At 46.7% G+C, this 22,830-nt stretch overlaps 4 protein-coding genes across 4 annotated transcripts; 2 read left to right on the forward strand and 2 right to left on the reverse strand.

Annotated features, from left to right (window-relative positions):
* Positions 1–10,688: 10,688 nt before the first annotated feature.
* On the forward strand, positions 10,689–15,929 carry F5891DRAFT_986287 (uncharacterized protein; the record flags this gene model as incomplete). Its single annotated transcript, XM_041377733.1, has 29 exons — positions 10,689–10,747; positions 10,876–10,930; positions 10,984–11,072; positions 11,157–11,232; positions 11,294–11,861; positions 11,912–11,973; positions 12,026–12,178; positions 12,231–12,416; positions 12,473–12,627; positions 12,679–12,753; positions 12,864–12,915; positions 12,978–13,019; positions 13,261–13,315; positions 13,360–13,383; positions 13,781–13,830; positions 13,892–13,989; positions 14,041–14,097; positions 14,154–14,172; positions 14,266–14,518; positions 14,568–14,592; positions 14,648–14,736; positions 14,785–14,874; positions 14,944–14,998; positions 15,049–15,069; positions 15,112–15,367; positions 15,418–15,469; positions 15,641–15,714; positions 15,749–15,875; positions 15,904–15,929. The coding sequence occupies 29 exons, from the start codon at positions 10,689–10,691 to the stop codon at positions 15,927–15,929; spliced, it is 2,943 nt and encodes a 980-aa protein (XP_041218539.1).
* A 341-nt stretch (positions 15,930–16,270) lies between these two features.
* Positions 16,271–16,866, reverse strand: F5891DRAFT_1196996 (uncharacterized protein; the record flags this gene model as incomplete). The annotated part of the gene is made up of 4 exons (XM_041368408.1): positions 16,271–16,305; positions 16,354–16,640; positions 16,689–16,748; positions 16,799–16,866. 4 exons carry the CDS (start codon positions 16,864–16,866, stop codon positions 16,271–16,273), a joined length of 450 nt encoding a protein of 149 aa, XP_041218540.1.
* Positions 16,867–17,292: 426 nt separating this feature from the next.
* F5891DRAFT_1209452 (uncharacterized protein) lies at positions 17,293–19,466 on the forward strand (the record flags this gene model as incomplete). Its single annotated transcript, XM_041369139.1, has 7 exons — positions 17,293–17,466; positions 17,522–17,630; positions 17,683–17,732; positions 17,961–18,072; positions 18,125–18,253; positions 18,305–18,454; positions 19,401–19,466. The coding sequence occupies exons 1-7, from the start codon at positions 17,348–17,350 to the stop codon at positions 19,464–19,466; spliced, it is 735 nt and encodes a 244-aa protein (XP_041218541.1). The 5' UTR covers positions 17,293–17,347.
* Positions 19,467–20,092: 626 nt separating this feature from the next.
* On the reverse strand, positions 20,093–21,708 carry F5891DRAFT_986290 (uncharacterized protein; the record flags this gene model as incomplete). Its single annotated transcript, XM_041377734.1, has 7 exons — positions 20,093–20,207; positions 20,290–20,414; positions 20,633–20,702; positions 20,792–20,864; positions 21,257–21,344; positions 21,415–21,488; positions 21,543–21,708. The coding sequence occupies 7 exons, from the start codon at positions 21,706–21,708 to the stop codon at positions 20,093–20,095; spliced, it is 711 nt and encodes a 236-aa protein (XP_041218542.1).
* Positions 21,709–22,830: the final 1,122 nt, after the last annotated feature.

Genomic DNA, 22,830 nt, shown 5'->3' on the forward strand with positions numbered 1-22,830 from the left:
GAGGCGAAATCTGATATTGATGTCAATGGGCAAGGGAAGCTTCAAAGTGTCGAATGACATCATAGGATACTTCGCGAACTTGCTCATGGTAATAGTAAACAGTGTGTATATTCCTAAAAATCGAAGGTACAAGAGCTCATGTTTGTACTCAGCCATAGCAAATGACTTCCTCATATTAATTTCTAGTCATATGGCCAAGGCGGGTCAGACTTATGACGACCTTGAGTTATAAGCATATGAGCGCGCACATGGCTGAGAATGCACACATCTCCAAGGATAGTACACCGAGGGTATGTAGGTTCTATCATAAAATTTCTCAATATTCACTGCATTGAAAATTAGCTTGACCAACGCATCTGTGTATCGACTTACGCATGTAGCCGCAATTGCCCGTGGCGCATTCCGAGACATACTCCCCCTGGCACACCCCTTCAGAGCGCTGAAATATTGATACTTCCACGTATCTGCTAGTTGTCGCGCAAAAACAACACGGGTAGCAAAACATGTGTGCGTCACGGTAAGCCTGAAATAATGAAGGGTGTATTTTCCCTCCATATCGGTCGGTGGGCCTGTAGAGAGAATATGTGTGAGTGACGAACACATTTCCATGATACAAATTCATTGACCATTGAAACATTGTCAGTTCCCCTGTTTCTGCGTGGTAATGAAGTATGCCATGGCGGCATGTGAGGATCCTCACCAACATCTCCAACATTTTGGGATCAACTTCAAATTCTCTGGAATCGAGCGTCGAGCATTCGGATGATGGTGAGGACATAACAGGCTATGTAGAAAATAACCTGAACGGTGTTTATATAGCTGTTCTCCTACCTTGTTATTTTTCCATCCCTATATTCAGCCATCCCGATCGTGCTGGCCCAATTGATCTGGCCGCCACCAAGTGCGCCAGCCCCCTGTCAGGCCGCCAGGTGATTTGGTCATATAGGAATATGGCGCTAGGCGGTGATTACGCTGGCAGCCCTCGTTCCTGTATTAGCCATATTACGTTCAATGACAAATGGTAAGCTCCATGGCTTCGATAATATCTTTTGCTGCTAGCTCAACAGTATGCGCTCGTGTCCGTACCAGATTCATGGCTGGTCTACCAGAAACAGTATTCAAATGCACTTGCACTTGCGAGTTTACTCAAGCCAGCGCCTATATGAAACATCAACATTCATGCACAAAGGGCAAGAAACGACTATTCTCTGCTTTATCAAAAGCGAAAGATTTATTAGGTTCGGTAAAATGGTCTAGACTGTCTACCACTGGTCACAAACAGGATGTGTGCGCTCACACAGCGTCTTCGAGCTCGCAGGTCCGCTGTCCGCAAATCCCTCCCTTATTTTCCAACCAGCCGTTAGATACAGAAGATTTACGAACTTCCTCGGCCATCACCCCCGGGGAGGTGTCGTGTGCAGACTCTTCATTGCGAGCTGATGCACAAATCCTACCACCCGATATCCGACTTGAAACATCATCTACTTGCATAGAAGATGACGGTTTACCATTGGCGCAGCGTAGAAGTCGCCGCATAGGTGTCCCTATGCCCCTCCGCTTCAGACAATATGAGGATGTGCTTCCTCAGCCTCCTAGCGTCCCTAGCTATACCCCACGACAACCAGAGACTGGTTCACCCACAAACATAGTGCCTGCCAGAGCTTCCTCTTCGGTGCAAGCTACTCCTTTTCGCACATCAAGGAATATTTTTGGTCTAGTCCGCCAATTCTTCTCTTCAGTCCCGCCAAGCCATGACCCGGAAGAGGCTATAACCCTGCAAGATATCAGTTATATCCCAACTCTTACTGCAGAAGACTCGGATACTGTTGCAATACCTCTCGATAATTCTTTCCATCCGTATCCCAACGAATCTTCCTTCAAGCTTGGTCATTGGTATTGGAATGGGGGCGCACAGAAATCACAGCAGAGCTTCAAAGAACTGCTCGACATCATCGGACGTCCAGACTATGATCCAGACGATGTGCGGCATACGCACTGGGACAAGATCAACTCCCAATTAGGTGCAAGTGTTGGTGATGAGGGAGAAGAATGGGAGGATGAAGATGCTGGGTGGCATAAAACTCAAGTGACCATCGATGTTCCTTTTTGTCGAACAACAGCTCAGCCGGATATTTGTCCTTATGTTGCGGCAGATCTCTACCATCGGTCTCTTGTGTCTGTTATACGGGAAAAGCTCGCTAGCACTCACGACGATGAATATTTTCATTATGAGCCTTATCAACTGCATTGGTGCCCGCCTCATCTTCCACACGAAGTCAATATCCAAGGCGAACTGTACACATCACCTGCCTTCCTAGATGCTCACCACGAACTTCAGGAATTGCCTGGAGAGGCAGGGTGTGAACTTCCCCGCGTGGTCGCTGCACTGATGTTCTGGTCAGATGCTACGCAGCTTACCACGTTCGGTAACGCGAAGCTGTGGCCAGTCTATATGTACTTCGGCAACGAATCGAAGTACCGCCGATGTAAACCATCATGTAATCTGGGAAATCATGTAGCTTATTTTCAGAAGGTATGACGATCATTATGAGTTAGTCTTCGTCTTCATCCAGATTGACTTATTATTCAGCTTCCGGACTTGTTCAAAGATTTCACGGGGATTTACACTGAAGGGAAAGGTGTTGGCCGCGAATGCACAACTCATTGTCATCGCGAACTTTTCCAAGCGCAATGGAAAATATTGCTTGATGACGAGTTCTTAGAAGCATATGAACACGGTGTAGAAACAACAATACTGAGAGGAACAAAGAAATGCTCCTGACTGTATCTAAAAAGTTGTAGGTCGTGCGTTGCCTAGTCTGCGATACTTGAGATGGCAAGTGCATTCGACCCTAAAGGGGAAGCAGGTGCAGCGGAGATCTAGAGGTACGCGCTTCCCCTTTAGGGTCGAATGCACTTGCCATCTCAAGTATCGCAGACTAGGCAACGCACGACCTACAACTTTTTAGATACAGTCAGGAGCATTTCTTTGTTCCTCTCAGTATTGTTGTTTCTACAACTGGAGCCCACCGCGAGGGGAGCAGTCAGCAAGATCTAGTTTTGCGCATCTTAACACATACAGGTCAATCTCTTTGCATTTTCACAAGCTAACCAGTTTCTAGTCACGCATTCTTGCGCCTTGCGCGCGCGCTTTCCCACCCCTGTGCGCCTTGCGAGCGCACCTTTGCACTTAGCGCAATTCGCACATATAAGGTCAATCTCCTTGCAAATTCAGAAGCTAACCATTGTATAGTCACGCACTCTCGCGCCTTGCGCGCACACAATAGTTCCCACGCCTATACGCCTCGCGCGCGCCTGCACTCTTTCACACTGCAATGCCTTATAGAATGCCCATCCGCGGCACAGCAAACGCGCCCAAGTTCGACGGCACTACAGACAACCTCGCCGAGTTTATTGATACCTATGAGCAGCTCGCTGATGAAGCAGGACTCCAAGGACTCGACCGCATCAAAGGTATTATCCGCTACCTTGAGCGCGACGATCGAGAACTATGGGGCGGAATGCCTGAAGCACAAGTAAGCGATTACAACGCCTTCTTAGACGAGGTAAAGGTAATGTATCCTGGATGGGATGGTAAAAGACGCTATGCACTCGCGGACTTGCGCGCCATCGCGCGCGAATACGCTAACAAACCAATGTCTTCTTGCACAGAACTAAGCAATTACCTGCGCGCATTCAGGAAGATTATGCAGCCACTCATGGATGAAGACCGTATTGGAAAGGCCGAACGCGACCGCTTATTCATGGAAGGAATCCCTAGCGATGCTCAGGCGCAAATCTGCTTGCGCCTTATGATCAAATTCCCTGACCACCATCCATACGACCCCTACCCATTCATGGACGTCTTTGCAGCTGCGCAGTTCCTATTACCTGCGCGCGCTTTTCCCGCGCCAAGCGCGCCAGTTAGCGCGCCCATAGTAGCACCAATTGCCACCTTAGTCACAGCAACTGCGCCAGTGCAAGCTAAAGTGGCTAAGTACAAAGATCAATACCACGCGAGTCGCGCAACGCAGGATACGACCATTAGCGCTAATGCAACAGCTGGACTCTTCTATCGCGCACCCTCAGAAGCTGTACTTGACAAAAGGCCATCAGTTCCTATTCACACGCCTCACGCGCGCGCCTTTCCCGTGCCTTCGCGCGAATCACGCACACCTCAACCATCAACTGCGCCAGCATACAAAGGTATACCAGAATGCATCGCTTTAGATCACGAACTCGAGCGCGCGCTCGCAAAGCGCGCTGCAGGCGCCTCTTCACCTTCATCATCAGCACCATCTCCTTCACAATATCCATCATTATCCGCATCATCATCACCAATCACAGCATCTGTAGTCAGGGATGACTATAAACATCTATTGCACACTAACGCACCAGTTGAAACACGCACGCCTATCGCTAACGCATCGCGCGCGCCTATCGCTATCGCATCGCGCAAAGTCAGGGATGACTCTAAATATCTATTGCACAGTAACGCGCCCATTGTGGACGTTATTACACCGTCGCTTGAAACGCGCCCGCCTATCGCATCGCTTAAGGAAGAAACCTCGCCAATCGCACCATCACCATCACCGCATTCGCCATTCGCATCATTAGAGGTCAGGGATGACCCCAAACATCCATTGCACCTTGGCGCGCCTATAGAGGAGCCTTCTGCCGCATCAGAGGCTCAAGTCGCACCTTGCATCAACCAGAGTTTGTCTCTGGAAATTCCAGATGTCACTCGCGATCACGCGCACATCGCACTTTTTGCTTCCAGTGACTATCGCATGCCGGTAAAGCATCCGTGCATCACGCCATCTAACCACCAAGCAGAGCATGTCTCAGGCGACCCTGGCGCGACTCAGGCGCACCATATTGCGCCTGAGGACGCACAATGCGCGCGCCTAGAGGCACGGTATATTTTTCCTCATCTTGTTTCGCGCTTTTTGTCCCTTTCATGTTTAAAGCTCTTAAGGAGCTATATGACGCTTCCAAACACTTTAGGTTCATCTTCGCACCACCCCTTGTTCACGCGCCATGATTACGCGCATCGCGCAATATGCGCGCGCATTCCCGCGCCTCGCGCATTCATAAATTTAGCAGAGTTTTCACATTATCGTGTTTCAATCACTTCCCCCCTTTTAAATCGCATTTCTTTCATTCAACACAAAACATATTCCAATCAGTCATCCAGGCGCGACTTAGGCGCGCGCCTGACACATACATACGCGCCTAACCCCCCTATTATCACCTTTAACTTCGCACTTCGCACATTGATTCGCATTCTTCGCGCTTTTGCTTACCATGTCAATTTTGTTCCTGCGTGCGCTGATGCGCACTATTCTCTTTCGCCCATGCGCCTTCTGCGCCTTGATATACCACCCTTACAGCCCATTTGCGCAACATTTGCGCCTAATTCCACACTATATACATTTCTCGCTAACACATTTGCAGAGAAATGGCCGTTCCTCGCGTGTTCGGCCAATATAATCAAATTCGCGCGAAATCGCACCAAGGCGCGCACATCGCGCGCGTCCTATCAGCTTGTAGGGCGCCCCTACACCCCTTGCAGCGCCTCCCATTGGCGCGCCTTCAACCTGCAGCGCGTTGTGCAGGAATTCATTCTGCCAGTTACAAGCCCCCCCCCCAAGTGCGCCAGCCTCGCTCATTCCAACCCTACCTTGAGTAAAGCGTCAGCTCGCAAGAGACGCGAAGCGCGCTAGTCACGCGCTCAAGGAGGAGGATCGCGCGCTTCGGTGGCGCACCAAAGAGAAAGATATACCATCACTGTTCATAGGATATCATTCGTTTTACCCTGTGTTTCGTCCAGCGCTCTTTCATTCTCATTTTTTCTCATTATAACACCGTCCAAAAGACTAATAACACACTGATATATATGCATATAGGAAACACCTAGAAGAACATAGAAGAAAAACAACAAAACAACCTTAGATTGTGCCCGCCTAGCTCAATAGTATATTTTCTCTTCGCACGCATGACGCGGCACCATGCCCTTTTTACCTTAGAACGCGCGCATAGGCGCGCAATATTCCCGCGCCCATGCGCCTCATGCGCGCTTCCCGCGCCTCGCTCATAGGAAGGTGTAGATGTCGACAGCCGCACGAAGAAGACAAGTCAGATAGGACATCCGCAAAGTTTACCATTTTTTCCTTCGCATTTTCACATATAGTTTTACTCACACTGTTCAAACCTTACCATCTAATATTTAGCGCGCCTAGCAGGACTTGGTTTGGACATGGATTGGATTGCTCTTGGACCGCGCCACTTCACATCACACCCACGCACACATACTGGACTCCAGGATCATTGCACAACAGGTCCTCACAGCATACAACACATGTGACACTCACGCGCATTCTCGCGCCTTGTGCGCGCGCGCTTTCCCGCGCTTCACGCTGTACATGCACGTCTCACTCATGCTTCGCGCACCACATCCATATCACTCTCACATCATCGCCTCACACCCATGGAACACTATTCACCCCAGAGTCACCCTTGCAATTCGCCATGCTACACTTTATTCCCGCACCTTCACGCATAGCGCGCGCACATTCTCGCGCCTCGCGCGTACCATGCGCGCAAATTCCCGCGCTTCATGTGCATCCGCGCGACAATTCCTGCACTTGCGCATTCATCACCCCACAACCCAAGCATCATACATGCATCGCACTCGCATACTATCACGCAAAATCCTCACCACGCGCGCGCTGAGTGGGGACACTCAGAATTTAAGTCCCTGGGAGATGTAGAGAATCATGCCTCTCATGGCGTGATATGGTAGTTTTCACCAAGGAGTATACAGCACGAACTCATAGCATTACTCTGTGCGCTACCCACAGCTATCTCTATATGAGGCGCAGCTTTCCCACGCAACGCGCGCCATGCGCGCACCATTCCCGCGCTTCACGATGTATACGCGCGCACACGTTCCCGCGCTTGCGCGCCCTATAGCGCCAGCCATCCAGATGCATCCATCCACTGTCCACCAAGCTCCCTAGTATGTATATTTCCATTTCCTTTATTAGCATAGTTCCACCTTTATTTTTATCATAGTTTCTCACTCATATATATTTTTACATACCTACTCGGTAGCGCTTCGGCTCCGCATGAGCGCGCTTAGGCGCGCTATATAAGCGCCAGCAGTACATACTACACTGGACCTACTTTTCCTACTTTTCACTTACTAGTTACTACCCACTTACTACTTAGCAGAATATAGTAGAAAGCTATTCCTTTACATTTTGCACTCTTATATCTCTTATCTTGCTTTATATCACTACTTAAGCTTAGTTTCTCATCTCCGCATACGCGCGCGCACTTTCCCGCGCTTCGCGCTAATACGCGCGCGCGTTCCCGCGCCTTTGTACCTTGCGCGCTCCTGCGCTTTCTCGCGCTTCGCTTAAGCGCACACTTCTAGATCCTTGCTGCACTCACTTCCCCTATAGGGTCGAACGCACTTGCTTCTCAAGTAACGCAGACTAGGCAGCGCGCGACCTTACAACTTTTACAGATACAGTCAGGAGCATCTTTTGTTCCTCATTGTATTGTTGTTTCTACAACGGGATCGTGATTCTGTGTTGTGATGGCATCAAACACCGGTTTTACCCCTGGATATTCACATATTCTGCGGACTATCCTGAAAAGTAAGTCATGTATATCTATAGAAATCAAAACTAACTCAAGCCAGGGTCCTCGTTGCTACAATTCGACAATTGGGAGGTTGTCCATGCTCACGATGTCTTATACCAACAAACAGGCTCCACTGTCTGGGGATGGCTCGCGATAGGGCACAACGTCGGACTCATGCACGATCCGATGTCACGAGGAGTCAGCTTGTTATTACTGCACGCCGTCAAATATATGAGAAACATTACGGTGTAGATAGCACGGTGGTTGAGGCACTTCTAAAGCCTGAGTCTTGGGTTCCGACCCCTGTGAGCATGAATCTTACTTTTTCCCCTCGCCTTTATCAACCTTATTGAGTAGAACATTTTGTCGGACCGCCTGGGCCGATTTGGATTCAATGTATTCATCACGCTCGTCGTTGATTTTCTGCACGAGTTTGAGCTTGGAGTGTGGCGTATGCTTCTAGTGCATTTACTTAGAATTCTTACCTCCATCAACAAGGATTTGGTGCATGAACTCGATAAAAGGTTTGTGGGATATCTATTTGATGATAACTTGCCAGGCTAACACTCAACTTTGATAGGTATAGACAGGTTCCTCCGTTTGGGCCAGCCACCATTAGACGGTTTTCTTCCAATACATCAGATATGTCGAACATGGCCGCCCGAAACTTCAAAGATCTCTTACAAGTATGGAATCAATCTCATCAGTAACCGTGAACTAATATTTCACCAGTGCTCTATCCCGGTTTTTGACGGCCTTATCCCTGATGATAACCACAACAAAATTGTTATCGAACTCCTATTCATCATGTCACACTGGCACGGACTTGCGAAGCTTCGCATGCATTCCGACTTGACCTTGAGCATTCTTGACCAACAGATGACTGATCTCGGAGCACAATTTCGTTTATTCAAAGATCAGGTGTGCCCATCATACCAGACACAGGAGCTAGATCGTGAGGTTGGTGCGCAATCTCACCGACAGGTAAAGGAAGCAGCCAAACGGGCAGAGACTGTTACAGGGAGAGCTCGCAAAGGTGCTAGCGTTAAAGGAAAAGAAAAAGCGACTCCAGAACAACCACCTGATGCACCTGAACTAAAGCAACCACGAAGGAAGAAGTCATTCAACTTCAGCACTTACAAGTTTCATGTGCTCGGGGACTACGTCGCCTCCATCTGTCATTTTGGAACTACAGATTCATACAGCACTGAACCAGTAAGTTGCCACCTACTCTCCATGTATATTAATTTAATCTTTCCAGGGAGAGTTAGAACACCATACGCCAAAAGGCAGATACCGTCGTACTGATCGTAGGGTATTTGTTTGTCAACTGACTCAGATTGAGCGCCGTGAGGCGCGCTTGCGCTGCATCAAACAATGTCAGCGACAGCAAACTATTCATACAGACCTGTCTGACATTGCGAGTGATCCCAAAGTACACCATCACATCGGCCAAAGCGAGAAGTTGTTCGATGAGTTTGGTCAATACCTCCGCAAGCATGCAGGGGATCCTGCTATAAAGGTAAACAGTCGTTGCAACATCTTGAGTCTTTCTGAGATATTGTTTAGGACTTTCTCCCTCAATTGAAAGAACATATTGTTCGTCGCCTCAGATCGGAAATCGCTGAATCCCCTATGGAAAGTCCTCCCGAACAGCACAACATTCTCTTCAGGCGCAACCGGATTTATCATCATAACCTCGCCAGATTCAATTATACTACCTATGATGTTCGAAGGGCTCAAGACGTTGTCAATCCCAGGACTCCTCACTGCAATATCATGTTGCTGAAACACGATCGTATCGATGGTGAGCGTGAAGATAACTATCTATATGCCAAAGTCATTGGCATACACCACGTTAACGTCGTGCTCTCTGCAAACGTGCATGAATCTCGCCGGATAGAGTTTCTTCTAGTTAGGTGGTACGAGTCTGTACAAAGCCACACATGGGACACACGTGGTTTGGGCCGTGTTCGTTTCCGACCTCTGCAAAGCCTGATGGCTTTCGGTTTCATAGACCCCGGAGTCGTTCTGAGAGGGTGTCACGTTATACCGGCCTTTTCTTGAGGCCAACACAATCCGGGTGAACGCGGAATTTCTCCTCTTGCAGGTGACAGGTATGATTGGCATGAATACTACATCAATAGGTGAATGAACTGTCTCAGGCTTCCATCATCTAAATGTCCTCAATATCATCCTACTAGCTTCGTCGATCGCGATACTGTTATGCATTTTCATTACGGCCTCGGGGTGGGGCACGTATACTCTCATCAGGCAAACCCTAGCTCGACACAAGACACCCCTTGCCCTATTGCACAAACACCGACGCAGACAGAAGATGAAGATTTGGATAACGGAGAGAGAAATGAAGCTTTTGATGATGAAGAGGACGAAGAAGATGATCATGTTGGCGCTGAAGAACTCAATTTCTTTGATCAGGGCCTCAGTGCTAGCACAGTGTCGCTCTCACTGGCGCTGGATAATATGTTTCCCATTGACCATACTTTTGACTATGAAAATTAATGTTCCTCGATCTCGCTTACTAGACTGCCTCGCGCGTGACTCGCTTTCGCTTCCCCCCTGGCTTGGCATATCATCCTCGCTTCCCCCTTGCATGTGCATGTGGTAAATCGCCATCGACCTGGTATGTCGTAAAACGTTGTCGCTTCTTCCTGGCGCGGCAGTAGTCGCCACAGCTTCTTCCTGGCGTGATGTTATTCGCCGTCGCTCTTTCTGGCTGTGTAACCCAGTCTTGCTCTGCCTCGTTGCAAATGGCTGGCACGCCCTGGCTAAATTTCGAGTCGCCGTCGGCAAGGGCTGGCATACATCGGCAAGGGCTGGCACACATCGGCAAGGGCTGGCGTACTGCGGTTGAGCTCCGGCACGCCATTAGATGGTTGAAAGGAGTAGATCCGTGCGCACACACTTAGTACAAGTCTGGATACTTAAAGTCACTCGTCGCTCTTTTTTAATACATATCAACATGCAACACTCAAATTTACTCTTAGCTGCTCCAGCTACTGACAGTCCAATCTATGTCTATGTACACAGTGAAAATACGTGCAACTGGGTTCTTCGACTTCTTCCGCTCAGGGTAAGCACAGTTCACTGTGAACCATGATCGCCATCGCTGACGTTTCTGTAGAACGATGAGGTTGGCTATCATCGATCATACCTGTACTTGGCTTAACCTCTATTTCAGCCTTTCCACGGCCTCTCCAGTCGATTCTTATTCATAGGGTATGCCGCCCATGACTATCAACTCGCCCCAATTTATGTGAGTCAATACCTTTTCAGCTGATTCTACGATCTCATCGTGTTCATTTGCAGTGGCCTGAGGAATATCAAGAATTTTTCGAGCCATCACACAATATCATACGTCACATTGGATTGCTGGCATCTGATCATAACTTCTCAAGGTATCCAATATATGAGATTGAGGTGAGAACTCGATATGATGCCACCAAGCCCACTTCTCATAGGATATTATATTAGCCTCATAGTTCTGGATTTCTCGAAGATATTCGCCCACCGTTTTGCGGGCCCAGCCCACAAGGTCTTCTGTGTCCCATCTGGGTGGTGAGTTCCCTTCTCGGTGCCATCACATTACTCGACTCATTTAATCGCATCACATTTATAGCTCGAACGACTGAATGGGATTCCGTTCAACCCCGCACGATTCCCAAACGGTTTCCTGACTCCTGTCCCTCCCAATTCCGTTAACTTACCCGTGCAGGTATCTTGGAACACCTTTGATCCGTTCGTCCAGCAACAATCACTCTCGTTCTCTGAGATGTTGCTCCCTCTGTCCATGGATTTTGACAATGATCGCACTGTCGATCTCACTGTCGCATCTACGGTAGACGACATGTTTGAATCTGCCTTTGACGATAGCAGCTTCCTTAGCAATCCGCTCATCATTGATGGGGCAGATGTTCCTCACGCAGAACTTCATTGGAGGTTGACGGTCAGGGACGATTCCCTTGACTGCAATCAAAAAAAGTCACTCAAACTCGCGTTGCTGACGTCGTGTTGGGGGCGCCCAATCAAGTTGGCAAGTCATATCTATGTGGGCCACATATTGGTTGGGATGCCCGCCAATCCATTCTCTATGCGTGAGCCGGACTGCAGGCAGCTGATAACTACCAGCTTCTTGAGAGCCCTCCATCTCAACCTCAAAACATACGAACAAATACGTGAAATACCTTGTGGGTGTCCCTCTTCAATCACAGATGACATTATCTTACGATGGGTTCAGTGACAGTTGTGAACAATGTCGACAGCAAGACTTGTGTGTATTGGTCTCAATTGAGAACCAGGGTGAGCTTTTCCCGGCGTGCTACATTTACTTATTGCTGAACATTTCGGGTAGTTCCTAGATTACCCCATAGATTTTACTTCCGAGCTGAGGAAAGTAGTAAGGGGTGGGACGACTCCAGATGCCGGGTTTGGGAACAAAACGGAGCAGGAGGCCCAGATGAAACTTCACATCATCGATTTGATGAACTCTGGTGACGAAAACATGGTAAGAGATCGCACATCATACAATCAGATCTTTTGACAATCTTATCCTTCAGATTCAAGAAGCCATCTGCCAACTTATAGCCACTCAAGGGTTTATGGAAATCCTCTGGGCTTCCTTATACCGACCCATTGCTGACTTTCCTCAAGGCCAAGCGCGATTGGCAGATCTTTATCCCGAAGCCATCCAAACCTTGACGGGTTATCTTGGAAAGGGTATCGTAGGTGTACTTGTTACCCTCGTAAGTCTCTTCCCTTCTAGTAATTGTCTGTAAACATTGATAATTTCTCGTATCAGATGTATCAGTCATTCATACCGGCTCACGCGGATAGGATACAGCTGAAAACGCTGGAAGTATACCCTCACATCATGTCTGCCCTAGATGTGATGTATGCGAATCCATTCCGTTTCGAGACCTTTTTTGATGTGGCCCGGAAGCTCCCTCACATACGGTCAGTATCTTGACTTATTTTTTGGTCCTGCTCATTGCGACATATGTCCAGGGAGGCAAATGTGTTGTCCATTGACCCCAAGACTCGTAATGCGAGGCTAATCTTAGACCTCGTCACGAATGACAGGTGAATGAAAGTCATGGACGATGTCAGAGACATAGTTCTCGATCCGCTTCATGATGACTCGGGAGTCCCTTACACACAATTTAGGCTTCCGCATTCGTTTAAGTCCGTAGATATTCACCAGTGTTACTTCACAACGCTTCTGCCTCTATAGTAAAGATTCGGGTAAGGTCATTGATACTATTACAATTGTATTCCGTGATGTAACGAGCACAGGTGGTGTATAGATTAGTTACAGTTGCTTTGAGTCCATGAACGAAATTACACGAGTGAGTAATCTACTGAACGAGTGGTGAGGTGTCATCATACATCGTAAGTCGTGATGTGAGTGTTCTTGTGGTATGTAGGCTAGATATAGCCTATCGTTTCAACACTAGGATGCTTGCCTTGAGTATTTGAAGCTCGCAATTGAAGAAAACTTACTCTCTGCACTGCCGATTTCAAGCGTTGGATCACATGACCGACACCGTCCCTCGAAAACATGACCCATCTCATGATTGGACTCCATAGCGGCGCTTGCGGGACATTCAAGCCGGCCGCCTCCAGTGCCGAAGTCAGGATATGAGTGACTGACATGATCTCAACGCGCACCTTGTATTTTGCCTCTAGATATTCTAGATGAGTCTGTTGAGTGTTAGCGTTGACGAACTCTCAAAGCAAGTAGTACTTACGCAGGCATCACAGTCAGTTAGCTGGGGTCCGTTGATCACGTGTGTCATTTTGTGTCTAGTAGTAACGTAATGTCGATGTCAATTAGCAGATCCGATCGAGGAGATAATTGACTTTTCATACCTTATTTGCCGTAGTTGGTAATTAAAGTTGTTGTTTAAGGAAATAATGTGGATATGTGAAGTATTTGTATTTGTTTATACCCCATAGTTGTTCACTACTAATCGACCTGCACTTGCTGGATTACGTAATTTTCGAACTCTCTCCCTTACCACTACCATCGTTCGATCTGGTCCTTCATTCAGTATCCCCTCCGTGTTTGTAAAATACATTGGTACATTTATTGTTTGCCTCATTCAAGGCCCATCGCAGCACAACACTACATTGACAATCCCGCAACAGGAGAACATGGTGCGTTTAATCGCAACATGCATTTTGACTTTGTCCGGCAGCTCAGGACCTTATACACTAGGCAACGTTAGCGTCCCAACAGCAATCTGCGACGCTGTCTGATCGTGGTATTGGGATCTGGCCGACGCAATTGCCCCGATATGCCGAAGTGGTATCACTGTAAGTACTCATCATTGATTATGAAGTATATTTATTGATTTTTGTATATAGTACAGATGACGCATATGAGGATAACTTGGTCTGCAAGAGGGAAATAAGTGATCCTCCGTTCGTCACCTTATTTTTGACTGGTGTTAAACTAATAAACTCCGGCAGTCCCCTAGTATACGGAGACTGGCAAGAGTTAGTCCATCCATTAGGCAGTACATATTTCTATAATTCCAGAAAGATAAGCACGCTTGTACCCATGATTTACCCTACCTCATGGAAATCTAGAATGCGTATATGTTGACGAACTTGAGGAACTCGAGAAGTCTACAGACACTCGATGGGTTCGTAAATGCATCACGAGCCGCGGCGAAAGAAGATGCGTGGACGTTGGTCGTCCAGCCAACGGTCTTTATGGGCGAAGAAAGGTTTCAATATTATTATGTAGTCCCTGGCAGTCGCATCATTGCCTGGCTGGAGGATCTAGATGGCTACATTCTCTTCCGAGCTTGTGTCAAGCCAAGCGAATGGAGGCACAAAAGTATGTCATTTTTCAATTTTACTTCAGGAGCTTGATCTGAACAACACAGGACTTGAATTAGAAGCTCAATATTGGTGAGCGGATAACATTGGATAGACATTGAGCTGAACATTTCTCGCTCGTTGGTAGGAAACATTTCGAGTACTTTCCACATGATTTGAGAATGTCTCGATCGGAAGTGAGATGTATACGAGGAGAACTGGTTTGCTACCTTGCAGGTAAGCTCTACACTACTGCAGTGATGCTCAAAATAACGGCAAATACAGAAGCAACGACTTTGAGACAATCCACTGTGGCGTCCATATTCTGGACTTTGGATGAGATGAATCAAATTGTCGGTCAACTGGCCTATGTTGGTATGTGTTCTAGTCTCACTGTGCAGCAGCCACGATGAGATTAATTGAGTTTTGTCATCTCCTCTTTAGAAGAAATCACGGAGAATGATCTGGTCCCAGAAACCAGAGTCGTATCATGTTGTTTGTGAGTTTGTGAGACCGAGAATTTCAAATGCTAATCTTTTTAAATAACAGGCAGAATCATGTACATGCTACGTGCGTCACTCTCTTTTGAAGTATACACTATTAATCACGCAGAAACATAGGACATCACCAGTATTTGCACCGCCATAACCAACCTGAGGCTTGCCTAATCCGAACACATACAGTAAGAGAGAAGCACAGAAAGTTCAAACTTCTGCATTTTATGGGCAACGCCGCAGCTACGATGTTCTGCATGCCCATCACTATTGCTCGTGTCAAGAGCACTTCTGTCGACGGTATCATAAATGGGGTAGAAGTTCAGTCGTTTATCAATGATTTCAGCAGTCAGACTCGAAATCAAATCACCCTGGTAAGTCGTATATCAGTACCGTGAACGTCCCATTTAGTCTGCTCTTTTAGGCAGGTATCTCCATGGCCTTGGATATTGCTATTCTTGCCATCCCATGGTTAGGTACAACAACGACTGCACAGACATTGTGCTCCTGCTCCTTCCTTTTAGGTGTCGGCTGTATTTTTGCGGGCACGATAATACACCACTTCGACGAGAGGATGAGATCTTTGGACTTTGCGGTTCGATTTTTTAATTGTTCTGCATCTGAGACTAACATTGCCTACTGAACAGGCCTATTATCTGCGAAAGAAGATGGTGATGCTTCTGGTTATTACAAGCATACCGACTTGTTTTTGCATATTGAGGTGAGCAAAAGTGATTAAGGCTACGATTACTTAGCTTGCTCATGGAATCACCATCAGTGTGACAACTTCGATACTTGGATTTCTCGCAGGTATCACTATAGACTTCAAGCCATCCGCACCCTCAGTCATTGCGTGCTTTGCTATGCTTGCCGTTGTGGTAGGTTCGCTGATTATATTGGTGGTGGCCAGTTACGGTCCAGGCCCAGCTAGGATAAGGCTGCAGTAATGTCTTTGTCCTAAGGGCATTTCCACATGTCTCGCTCGGAAGTCTAGAGGTTAGCTCTAGTAATTAAATAGACGATGTAATTTCCATATTCTTTGTCTCAAAGTACCTACTCATACGTTGTTGGATTCATCAGAATGTTCTGGACGTCTTGGTGCAAATTTTACGGTTCAACTTAACGATATCGGCGACCGCACAGGGCAATTCTTTGTTGTATGCCATCATAATTGCGGCTGCATCACCACGCTACGATATCTTGGTCACAGAACTACCTGGGAATCACCAACATTGTGCGCTGCTGCAACCACTTCCATGTTATAATGTCTTCTGTACTTACTCCTGACCCTCTATTTTGTCGTCCTCATTATCTGAGGAAAGCAGTCAGTTCTTTTCCAGGGATTTCGCGTGGGATGTACTTTGAATGGGGGAAGGGGCATCCCATGCAATCTGACCAGGAGAGTATGTACTGATCCCACTTGGTGCGTATTCTTCCAAGATTTGGACCCGATAACTTTCTTCCAGCCAATGAAGCCTGTAGCTTTGATACAACTCTTGCAGTTTTGAACAGCGCAAGTCTGCAAGCCGTAGTCGTTCTTTGAGATTGGCTACGGAGTCCTCGCCTGTTTCACGGTTGTGCTCCGGCAGAAGAACAGGATTCTTGTTATGCTCCGCTGAAGATATGTTCTTATCAACATCCGTCGTTCTGAACTAACATAAGCTTTGTGAATAAGCAATAGTGGTGTTCACAAACCTTACAATACCAAGCCCCTTAGGCTTGTCCCTCTGATTGGTGTTTCCTACTGCTTCAATCCTAATGGATGACGTTAGTAAATCCTGCCACAAGTGCGTCATCAGAGTTACCGGAGGTTCAAGCTAATGATGTGTCCGGATATGTTAAAGGTTTGGCTCTGAGTCAAGGATTGTTGCATATTCTGGTTGAGCGCAGGCAATTTTATCTTTTAGTACTGGTGAAATTATTTACGGAGCAGCTGCCTTTTGATGGTACGGAATTCACCTCAATTGATTCAACCGAATGTTAATCCGTCGGGTGGTAGGCCGTTGTAGCCCCCGGTCACCACCGCCAGCGCCCAGGCCCCCAATCACCATGGCCAGCCACCTAGCCAAGCTATCTTGGGTTTTGCTTGGCTGCCACCAGGTACGTCGGTTACACAGTCTTACATGTTAGCGTCTGTAATAAAAGCTAGCCTTTAGTACCAGAACTCTGCTACCTCGCCAGCTCCCATGACCTCCGAGAATACCACTTCCAACATTCCGAGTAAACACCCTGCAGTCGGCTCTCCAGATGGGGCCCCGCAAAAAAGCGCAAGTGTTCTTAATGCTTGGTATATTGAGATTTTACAGACTCATCTAGTCGCACAGTTCAACATCTGATCCACTTATCTCCCATGGATGCCACTTCGGTTCGAACAGTATTCAGCTCTGTGCAATTTTCCTTCTCTGCTTACCAACAGGATCCTCAGGTTAGAGCAAATGGAAGATACCTCTTCACTAGAAGACTTCTCTGCTGAGTGAAAATGACTGTGCATCTATATTCGTTTACTGGCTTATTGACGTGTTTGGCAGTGAGCGGCGAGAGCATCGCGTGTTTGAGCACCTCTTAGAATCTTACCCTGGCCTTTTAGAGCGACTACAGAATGGGTCTGAAGAAGAACTTATCCACGTTGGTGAGCTAGTGCGTTTTTTTTTGTGTGCACAGAGGTTGTGTTTATGCTTACTCTCTGCAGATTGGTAAGGGAGCCGCAGGTGCGAGGGGCGACGATACGAAAACATTGAAGTCCGCAGTGCTTGATTGGATTTCCCCAAAAGGAGCAGCAATCCAGCCTCATTTACACAGGAAACTCGAAGATCGACCATGGATTCAATCATGAGCTAACCTGGGTCGTTGCTTTGTCCCGCTGGGTTGGACTGGAAAGACCCAGAGTACAGTTTCAGTTCACTGGTATCTGTGGTCACCACTCATTTTTTACTTCATCACATACAGGACCAGAGAGAACCTCCAAAGCGGAGAAATCTCGGTATGCGGAGATCAATGGCCCGTATTTTTGTATGCCAACTATACTTACGACGCTGATGACCCATGGTGTGGTCTTCTTAGGAATCGCTTACTTGTATCTGTGAGTAGGCACAACTTATTCTATGTTGTCCTTCACTACATATTTTCACTAGGCTTACAAGCACGTTTTCACATCCCCAAGTTCAGTAGACAAAGAACCCAAAGCGACACGGTCTGGAAACACTCGCCTCCATGGCATGAACGCTGTTATGATCGCTTCCATAGCTTATATTGCGACGCAGGTTTGCCTTACAACATTTCCGAAGCTGAACTATCCTGACGCATGACTAAAGGTTCGATTTTCTCTGAGTTCCTCATCAGTGTTTTCACGGACCGATACGACCACAGACTCGGAGACATTCTACCACAGTCTCCTTGACCTGCTCGAGGACCCTGATGAATATAAGGAAATCGACGAGCTGCTGACATGGTGGAACCGGTATGTTACTCGCTCTTTGCCATTTTGCTGGGGCTCATCTGTTATCTTTTACCCAGCCAAGTCTTTCCTACTTCATCTGCCACCAAGCGACCCATCAGCACCAACAGCGCCTTAGCAAAGATCCGACTCAAATGCCTTGCAGTCAAACGGGCTGCAGATTCAAATTCTTTGTAGTCTTCATTCGAGCATTTTTATGTAGTAAATACAATTACAATTTTATAGCAGTCTTTGTGTGCTCTCAGAACAAAGTTAGCACTGAATTGACTACAAGACAAGCCTATCGTCCTCGGATGTGAATTCTTCACTTTGAAGACAACACAATTGAAATTCAGTTATCAAACGATAACTTGTTGTCACTGTGTAGCGCAGTGATCTCCTACTGCCAAATCGACCCATGCGAGCAGGCGCTGTGAGACAATACCTGCAGCTAACTTTATGTTCGAGCTTGAGGGGGATTAAAATGATCAGCTGCAAATGGAATGTAGTGATAACACCCCAGCAGCCAGCTGGCGAAAGTCAACACATCGTCATCACATCGCAACTTTGAACCAAAGTCAGCCCCAGTCCAAAACAGTCTGGCCTCGGAAGGCTATAGAGGATAACAGCATTCAGAGAGTGTTTTTTCAAGATAAAATAACAACCTTCAGTTGCATACCATGATCATCACTCATCAGAGTCAGGGTAGGATGATAACTCACTGTCACTCATTACTTACATTGTGTACTTGAAAAATCTGGACAATGGTGTCTAGTGTCACAATGACTTATCTAATATCAGCAACAAGAGAGATCTTGTCAAGGTTCCAATAGGAAGCACAACTTGCATGTGACAATCATATCAGTACATCATGATATTGCACTACAGTTATTCCACATCCTTTACCCATTGGTGGTGGTGATCCAAAATAGTCCAGCCATATAAACCCCTGTCTGATCTTGAAATTTATTTAGATATTATACAAGAAGAAAACCCTATCAAAAGATATAAGTGATGACCAGGACAGGCCAAAATTGTAGTGTACTGCAAGTGTATGGCACTAATACTCAGATTGGAGACCATGGAGGCTTTCATCGATTTTGCAGCATCTGGCAGGTATTTGCAACAAGACTACCAAGAATACATATCTGGCCATTTCCATCCCACATAGTCCGGGTATTTAAAGCTTTGTAATGTGAAGTACAATTATGATGCATATCGATCAATTTTGCAGCATCTGGCAGATATTACAAAATATACCATCTTGATGACAAGCTGGCAGGTATTTGCAACAAGACTATCAAAAATACATATTTGGCCATTTTCATCCCACGGAGTCCGGGTATTTAAAGCTTTGTAATGTGAAGTACAATTATGATTCATATTGTACATATTGTAGATCAGATAAAGCATTGTATGAGTTTATCATTTTTGTGTCGGTTACCTGATGATCCTACAACTAAGGCTGGCCTTTTGCGCATGAGTGCTGATGCTTGGTGTATGCGCTCTCATGCATGAATTCGTGCATGCAAGTGCATCTGAAAGGCGTTGGACCTGACAGTGAATTTGCCAGGTCCATTCCGGAGAGAAGTTCGCGAATCCTATGACTATGATTGGTTTATTGTGGGTTAGTTGAGCTCTTCTCAACAATCAATTGGAGGGTACCTCACCATTTTCGCTTAGAAATAAAAATTGGGCTGGCAATATCTGGCGGAAATGCCCAATGTGTCATCATAACACCAAGCTCCCACAAAGAATAGAGTTTCTGGCGGAAATCCATGCTGGCACACTTGATGATGTCTTAAATATACGGCTAAAGTAAGTGTTTCATAAAAGCCAGCTTCAAGGAAACAAATCACTGACCATTCAATGGAACCGCTGTCTTCGCCATCCTCTACTATCACCGCCCCACCTAATGATAGTGAAAATGCTATGAGATTAGCCAAAATGATCGCAGAAGCTATGACTTGCTGCTTTGCTCTGCTACACTATGACAGTGCATCCAAATCGATGGTCGAATGGTGTTGGTAAGATGCCTGTTCAATCATGTGTGAATCATAGGTAGTGATACCACTCTGAAATATACAGGCCTGCCGATCACCATGGAACGAAGATTCCGCCGTCTGACTTAGAGAAGTACCGCAACAAATACGAATTTAGGTTTCCGTGCTGCTTGTGCGCTGATAGCGGTGGGAGAGAAACATACGTAGAGGCCGCAGTATACTCTTGGTGGGACAAGGCCACTCAGAGGACCTACTGGACTGCAAGATGTGCCTCTAATATGTGCGGATACCAAGGTCAGCGTTATTCATAACTATGAACACCCTATAATACTGACCATCACCTAGTGAAAATAGACACATACTTCTGCCGGGAGCCTTTGGCTGCCTTCCAATATCCGCGAAGAGGTACGCCTTTCTTCAATGCTGCACCACAGCCTTATTGATGAATGACAAAGTGCAGGAGATCGGTCGTGTTAAACTGGAGTGGAGCTCATCTGAGCAAACTGAGTTGCTGAACAAGCTGAAATCATCATCTGATGATGGGATTACTATGAAGGAGTTTCGTGTTCTGTTCAAATGGTGCACAAAGTGCATGCGAGTAGGAATAAGGCCAGTGATGAATCACCACATTTGCAAAAGGGACGACGACGATTATTATTTGTGTGATCATGCAGTGACAATTTCGAATAGACCGTAATCGTGACCATCAGAGCATGGCCAGCCTTGATCAATATCAGAGTTGTATCCAATACTGAATATCCTGTCTCCTGTCTAAAATTTCACAGAATTTTATGGACCATATCGTTAATAGCATTTTAATTACACACCTTGCAATTGCCCCGCGTCGGATCTGAAAGAATCATCGCGAATTTTACTCAGGGAGCGATGTTGCAAGAATGCCCCAGCGGCCTGAAGCTAAGTGCGGAGTTCAAAAGATGATGGTTCGATTTGCCCCAACAAGTCTGCATACGTACGTCAGACTCACAATGTCATGATGGCAGCTGCGCAGAACTGCAATAGTGTCACTTCTGGCGACATTCTCTCCTTGTACCACCAGTACTATGGATCACAAGAAGAGATTGATTTGATGATTGACTGGGGGTACGCACACACCAATTCTATAATTCCTCCAAATTTTGCTCAGTATTATGCGGTCAAACCACAAACACCTCCCAGGCTGGCAAATTTTATTTTGCCCTGCTACCCTGTCCAACTTCCCTATATGAACCACCAAGGTATTTAAAATATCTCCTGCATCGACAATCTCGCCAGAAATCATTCTAATGCCATCCTCTAACAGTAGTTTGAACCTTGAGATGATCTCAATCGCAGGAATCTCAGAGCTGCCTGAGCCAAATCTCAAATATTCCTTGTTATAATGCAGCAACTCATGCGCACTTTATTCTGAGTTAAGTTCTGACTATTCACAAATTGTTTGCTCACGCACTTGACTAGAGAATTTTACACTTTGGAAGGTGGTAGTGAAATTGAAGTGTCTATGATGTACTACCTCGGTGACAACCTCGTCTGGCTTTTTTTTTCAACTGTTCCAGATTACTGTTTTCATTTCGCTGTAGATGAGGAATCTTGACTATACGTGAAAACACTTAAAACAAAAGGGGTGCTCAACAGCAAGACCGGGATACGAGACAACGACTCGACCCAAAGGACAACCACTGAGAGAAGTTCCTCGAAATAAAGTGGAGGGAAACTCTGTGAGCTAGGCGGGCGCTAATAGGCGCGAGAAGATAACGCGCGCGAAGGCGCGCGTGCGCGAGGCGAAGGCACGCGTGATGCGCTGAAGAGACTCGTGTGTCTCATGGTGTGATATGGCAGGTTTCACTAGGAAGTATACAGCACAAACTCGCAGCGTCATTCTGTGCGCTACCCACAGCTATCTCTATATGACGCGCAGCTTTCCCACGCAACGCGCGCCATGCGCGCACCATTCCCGCGCTTCGCGATGTATATGCGCGCGCGCGTTCCCGCGCTTGCGCGCCCTATGGCGCCAGCCATCCAGAAGCATCCATCCACTGTCCACCAAGCTCCCTAGTGCGTATATTTCCATTTCCTTTATTAGCATAGTTCCACCTTTATTTTTATCATGCATTCTCACTCATATATATATTTACATACCTACTCGGTAGCGCTTCGGCTCCGCTTGACCGCGCTTAGGCGCGCTATATAAGCGCCAGCAGTACATACTATTACTTACCTTTCACACCTTACTTTTCACCCAACTTTACCTAGTACTTACTACTTAGAAAGTCGCAGTAGAAATCTATTCATTAGCACAACACATCTCACATCCTTTATCTTGCTTATATCTTCACATAAGTTTAGTCTCTCTTATTTCCGCTTACACACGCGCGCTTTCCCGCGCTTCGCGCTAATACGCGCG

Source organism: Suillus fuscotomentosus, assembly GCF_016647785.1.
Source record: "Suillus fuscotomentosus strain FC203 chromosome Unknown F5891scaffold_112, whole genome shotgun sequence".
NCBI lineage: Eukaryota > Fungi > Basidiomycota > Agaricomycetes > Boletales > Suillaceae > Suillus > Suillus fuscotomentosus.